The sequence below is a fragment of the Branchiostoma belcheri genome, unplaced genomic scaffold (genome assembly GCF_001625305.1).
Source record: "Branchiostoma belcheri isolate BF01 breed outbred unplaced genomic scaffold, Haploidv18h27 scaffold7, whole genome shotgun sequence".
Lineage (NCBI taxonomy): Eukaryota > Metazoa > Chordata > Leptocardii > Amphioxiformes > Branchiostomatidae > Branchiostoma > Branchiostoma belcheri.
The window spans coordinates 3418949-3425511 of NW_017804353.1; the positions used below are offsets into that span (position 1 = coordinate 3418949).

Here is a 6563-nt window from a genome sequence, read left to right on the forward strand (position 1 = left end):
ATATTTTATAAGGGGACTAATGAATGGCCCTCAGGCTAAGAGTACGGTGTTTATTTCCTGCTGGTCGAACAACGACGTAATAGCGAACTGCAACAATGCACCTGTTATAAGTAATGATTAATATGCTTAAGAGTTGTAAGCAATGGTATGTACGCACAATATGCATATATGATGGCGTCGACATATATGTTAGATAAAAACAGAGGTTCAAAGCAATATTACTGCATAACATAGTTTTGATGATTATTGTACATGCATATATTCAGATAGACTAGGACTAGAATCTTTTCAGCATAAGGTGGTACAATTTTTAGCATGTACAATGAAATATTACTTTAAAATTTTACACACGATCATATTTGAATCAGGCGTGTTTTCTCTCAAAGCTTGTGCTTCATGTTTTTAATTTGTCTGAGATGTAATCACTTGCAGTTACGCTCTATTTCCACGTTAAAGCTGCTGACTGCCCAAAATGGGAATGTTTGTATGGATGACGTCACAGCTGCCATGCGTAGAATGGGCCTAAAACATTGCCCTGAAAATCCTTGCTTTCCTCGACAAGTTTGGAAATTTTGAGGGTAAGAAGGGAAAGGTAGGGTCTACACTTTCTCAGTTTGGTGAAAACGTGATCAGCTAAGCAGTTTGCCGTAACTTGTCGGACAGGTTTGAGCCGCTACATGGCAACGCCCCGGATGAACTGATGGGTAACTGAGATCAGAGGTAGGCCGTATTTTACTGTTGTTAACTCTTGTACCCCCGTAAGGACGTCATTGCAATTGTGACCTAAGCATTAATGGGCGCATTGTATCAACCAAGATAGGAATACTAACCAGCCATTCCATGGTATTAACCCTATTTATACCGGGCTTTGTGGTGCATCAAGCCTCCGCCAGTCCGCCCCTAATTAACTATAGAAAACCTGTTTTAACCATAGCATACAAACAAACATGACAGCATTCAACACTTGTTGCCCTAGTAGTACGAAAGAAACTAATAACTTTCTCAGAAAATTAATAAAACATAAGACAACTTTCTTTAAGATCTACATAAGTTGTATCGTAAACTCAAAGCACCCATCTTTCTGCAAGAAAACGAATGGAAATCTTAAAGAACATGGAAAGTTTCTCTATGCACAGGGTCACCTCGCTCCAATGGCTAGGCGCAGGGTCGCTTCGCCCCAGTGACAACCCTGAGTACCTGAGTAAAACATCTCGTGTGTCTACCTGATCACTATATGTTCTTTAAGAAGTGATGAAGAATTCACGCAAGCCCTAAATGTTAAAACGATGTGACTATACATGCCAAACATCTGAAAGCGAGACTTTTAGAAAAATGTGAAAGCAGCCTTTTTGACAAATGTGTGATTTGCCCTAGTTGCTCACTAGCTGTTAAATCATGCAGGAATTTCTCATTGTCCCTAAACTCTGACTGACTCCTTTTGTGTCGATCAAAAACATTCTGCTGCAGGTTTCAGATGATTGCGCAGTTCTGTATTTTTCACAAAATTTGAGATTTTCTACAAATTTGACAACGACGCTTTTCCATTTTATTGTCGTTACATCCACATAGATAGATGTAAATCCACATAGATACTCCTGTTAGTGTAATTAGTGAAATTAGCAGGGTACTAGGGTTCATTCAACTCCAGAGGTCATTTTGCGGGCGTGTTTTGTCTGGACTGCATGGACCTTACCCTTTCCTTGTCAAAATGCGAGATTTGTTTATATATTAACCAACCAATTCTCTTGACTAATCTCCACCACCACGAAGGCACTAGGTCTTTTAACCGTTGATACACTGGATCATCATGGAGTATGAAGATGTACTGCGGCAGTACCTCGGTGAGTTCGGCAGGTACCAGAAACTGGCAGCTGTGCTCATCATCCTGGTCGGTCCGTCTGTCGGCGCGACAATGCTCGCCCAGGCTTTTCTGGCGGCTACTCCCGGTCACCACTGCCGGCTCTACCAGAACAACTCTTCGGGCATGTATGGCCACCCCTCCGGTAGACTCAATGTCAGTGTTCCCATGGAAAACGTGGACGGTGCGTCGAGGTTCAGCTCGTGTTTGATGTACAACAGAAGTGGTGGAACAGCAACAGGGGATAACCTCACAGTAATATCGTGTATCCACGGCTGGGAGTACGACCAGAGCATATATCACAGCACTGTTGTCACAGAGGTAAGTTCGCCATATATAGTGCAAATTGTCGGTAGTTTGGAGTGGGGAATACGAAGGTCAAGTTCAATCATGGGAATTCTAGCTACTTTCTAAGATGCTGCAGCAGTAATTGCAGGTTTTATATGTCCTGAACTGTAGGTCAAGATACTCGAGGTACTAAAAGTAGGTCATACCAATGGTTGACCGTTCACAAACAGGGGGGAGGGGGGGGGGCAATGATAATAATGATAATACCTATTTCAGGAAACCATCTTGAGTGCAGGTGCGTTTAACCAAAATGCCCTGTTTTGCGCTGATTTTTTTTAGTAATGGTTAGATATGATTTGCATTTTCCCACAAGTACGACCTTGTGTGTGGGCGCCACTGGTTAAAGGAACTGGGTCAGTCCATCTTCATGGTGGGGATGTGCGCTGGGGGTCTAATCTCAGGAATGACATCGGACAGGTAAAAATGTTTCTTTTTTCTCTGGAAGAAAACAGAAACACAATGTTCTCACCGTCTGCCATGAAGGCATCTGGGATCATTGCACAAAAACATTTTACTTTGTACATTTTCAATTATATTGTGAACTAATATTGCTTCTTTACAATAGAAATCATTGTTACTTAAAGTTACAGTCAATAAAAGTAATCCCAATATTTCTATGTTTCGTCAGATTTGGACGCCGTCCAACGGTTCTAGCCTGCATCCTGCTGCAGCTGAGTTCTGGACTTGCTGCTGCCTTCACCAAAGATTTCATTGCCTTCGTTGTTCTCCGTCTGCTTGCCGGCGGCGCTGCCAACGGTCTCTTCTACGTCGGCTTACCACTCGGTATATTAAGTTTGATTCTCATGTCACTCCGTCCATTAGGACAGAAAGACTAAACACTTGACATTTGAATATTTCTTACACATATACACAAGTCTGTCACAATCTGCCTTCATTGATGATTGACGTGTTCCCACTTTTGTTGTCCAGCCTTAGAAGTTATCGGCTCGTCCAAGCGCAATGTGGTGGGAATGACGATCTCGATGAGCTTTATCGTTGGTTCAGTCGTTCTCGGAGGCCTTGCGTACTTTCTGCGGGATTGGTGGAGCCTTCAGCTGGCCCTGGCACTTTTATCAGCGCCGCTGCTCTCGTACTGGTGGTACGTTCATTTGAAACCTTGTATAATGCACAGCATAGTTGAAATGTCTCTTCGCTTGCTAGAAATTTTGTATCTAGGAAATCCAATCCTCTTACGAACTGTCACTTGTAGGCTTCTTCCCGAGTCTCCGCGATGGCTCCTGAGTAACAACCGGACCAAAGAAGCCAGAATCAGCATTCAGAAGGCTGCCAAGGTCAACAAGGTCACCATTCCGGATGATGTATACCATAAACTGACAAAACCGAAAGGCAAAGAACCTGGGGAAAAATCCAAGAAGTACAGTTTGATCGACCTGTTCCGAGGTCCTCGTCTGAGGATGAGTACAATAACGATGTCTTCAGTCTGGTAAGTGAGGGGTACAGCACACGTATATTAGTGATATTTACTCGCCTTCTTGTAAACACTTTTCTTTAATCAAAAAATGTCCACTGTGTACTTAAAAGGAAGGACTCAGCAACAATGATTTTAGATAGTTTGGATGAACAATATTTTGTGCGGAAGTGAAGATAGCTCATTTATGCAATTCAAAAATATCTAAAATTTAGAGACAGGGCGAACACATATATTATCATGATGAACAATAGTCCTATCTTGAAAAGTTCACCTGTGTTGGTAGTTATATGTTTGAATATAAAACGTTTGTGCCAACACAAAGAGAAGTATTTTCACCTGGAGCTTTCGACCAGTAGCTGCTTCTCTAAAGTATGACGTCACCATTGGGTCAAAATTATTTGGTAAACGATTTCGGCCCAGTGTTGACGTCACAATTAAACATTGGTCCTTTTTGCAGAAACGACACAAATAATGATACACATTTCTTACCAATTTTTTCACGTCTTGCTTGTTCGTTTGGTAGGTCTGCCACAGTGGTCGTGTACTTCGCCTTGATCATCGGTTCTGCCGACCTGGCTGGTGACCCTTACCTGAACTTCGTCCTGGGAGCACTGCTGGAGATCGGGCTGTCTCTTGTGGGTTTGGTTGCCATGGAGAAGTGGGGGAGGAGGCCTGTGGTTGGTGGATATCTGTTCCTGTCAGGAGCCGCCTGTCTGGCAGTGGCAGCAAGTCCAACAGGTGGGCACACACATCCTTCATAAAGCTTATATAGAATCAAAACCTCGTTGTAAGTTCTAGCACACATAAAATCGTACGACCAAAGACATCCTTGGTACCACGTATATGACAGAGCTGATTATCAACAGGAACCTGCGACATCCCTTTTTGTCTATTTAACATGACACATCCACGACTGTTATTTCCCAAGTCTGTCGCCACTCTGAACTCGCAACTCGCAACTAGCAGACACACATACCCTTCATACTGCTCATCATATTCGGCCATTAAATGTTTGTACTTGGTGTCAGTCTTTAGTTTCTTCCTCTTTGGAAAACATTTCTTGTGACATAGGAAAACAAATCTACGGATACTTTCAATGGAAGTTTTCACTTCTTCCCTGTTGATGTGACATGACGTTGCAGAGCGACAGGAGGTTATTCGATATTTGTTCTTGGTCGGTCGGTGTGCCATCGGAGCCGCCTTCACCACTCTGGCCGTGTACACCCCGGAGGTTTTCCCCACCGTGGTCAGGTAGAATCACCAAAAATGTTGAATTGTGCATGAACTATTCACTCACTTGCTCTCTTATTCGCATGGTCACGTTGGGCCTTTAGAATTTAGGGACCCTTATACCATATACGAGCGGTCGCCGTGATGGCAATGCTAGCGAGTGGTAGGCCAAAAGCGAGCGGCAGTCGGGTGATTTGCAACCAGATAATTTGCATATCTCTACAAATAATTTGCATGTACATTATGTAACCAAAAACAGCAATTAACTCGTATAAGTGTATGACCAGCCCCCAAGTTTATGTTGTCCTAATGCTATAGACAGGCTTCGTCCTTTTGGCTAATATGAACTAGTTTCTGTTTCTTCAGGACGATGGGCGCGGGCGTGGCCAACATGTCGTCCCGTGTGGGCGGCATCCTGTCCCCGTTCGTGTCCCTGCTGGCTGACGTGTGGCCGCCCCTCCCCATGCTCACGTTCGGGGTTCTCAGCACTCTGGGCGGCGCCGGAGTCTTCAGTCTGCCGGAGACGTTCGGAATCCCTCTGCCGGATACACTGGAAGACGCCGAGAACTTGGGAAGGTACGCTTTGGAATGATAACACAAATCGTCTTGTATTGAATCACAATTTCATAATCTGTGTATGTCTTAGTTTTTGCCCTCCTCTTCTCTGCTTACGTTGTATATGTGAGTTCTCTTTTTTTTTCCACAGAGAGCAACAAACAAAGTTTGACACAGCAGGAAAGATCATCGAACCCGAACGCGACCGTGACCTCAGCTACATTGGACCTGTTGTAGTTAGTGGCCATGTCATCTGGAACAATGACTTTTTCTACTAGTCAGACAGGGCAATGTACATGATTTACACATCTACAGATATTTCTTGGCGTCAGAAACATAGACTACATGTACAAAGCATTATAATATCCTTGAACATTTTGGAAATGTAAAAAAATAAACAGCCCAATCATCGGACGTTTGTTGACATGTCTAAGTGTATGTTTTGCCCGCTCCTAGAAGAGGCTCACCTCGAAAATAGCGATAATTAGGATACGACGCATGAAGTCTGAATATTTTATAAGGTGATTCCTTCCATGTAATACTGCATCAATGCACCTGTCATAAGTAATAATTTTTAAATCAAAATGTGTTTAAGAGTTGTGGAGTGGTGGTATGTACGCACAATAAAATGGCGTCGACACATGTTACATAAAAAAGCCGTGACATTACTGAGGATCACAGTAGTATTACTAGATAATATAGTTTGATGATTATTGTACAACCATATATTTAGATAGACTAGGACTAGAATCGTATGAGCATAATCTGGTACAATTTTTAGCACGTTGTACAGTGAAATATTATCCATGTAATGTGTTGTCAAAAGCAGCAAAGCCAATTGCAATCGGCACTCATGCACCGACTTTTACACACGATCAGATGTGAATCAGACGCGTTTTCTTGCTCTCAGAGCTGGTGCTTCATGTTTTAATTTTTCTGAGATGTAAACGATTGCAGTTACGCTCTATTTCCCCGTTAAAGCTGCTGACTGCCCAAAATGGGAATGTTTGTAGGGTTGACCTCACAGTTGCCATGCGTAGATTAGGCCTAAAAATGCCCTGAAAATCCTTGCTTTCCTTGACAAGTTTGGTACAGTTTGGAAATTTTGAGGGTAAGAAGGGAAAGGTAGGGTCTACGACT

At 43.0% G+C, this 6563-nt stretch overlaps 1 protein-coding gene across 1 annotated transcript in view; it reads left to right on the top strand.

Moving 5' to 3' along the window:
• Positions 1 to 1807: 1807 nt before the first annotated feature.
• LOC109484365 overlaps positions 1808 to 6563 on the top strand; it is a 41553-nt gene continuing 36797 nt past the window's right edge. The window contains exons 1-9 of the mRNA XM_019787617.1: positions 1808 to 2179; positions 2520 to 2623; positions 2835 to 2989; positions 3137 to 3305; positions 3417 to 3650; positions 4162 to 4376; positions 4781 to 4889; positions 5235 to 5444; positions 5575 to 5659. Of these exons, the coding sequence (XP_019643176.1) occupies positions 1808 to 2179; positions 2520 to 2623; positions 2835 to 2989; positions 3137 to 3305; positions 3417 to 3650; positions 4162 to 4376; positions 4781 to 4889; positions 5235 to 5444; positions 5575 to 5659 (1653 nt within the window). The remainder of the gene's footprint in view (positions 2180 to 2519; positions 2624 to 2834; positions 2990 to 3136; positions 3306 to 3416; positions 3651 to 4161; positions 4377 to 4780; positions 4890 to 5234; positions 5445 to 5574; positions 5660 to 6563) is intronic.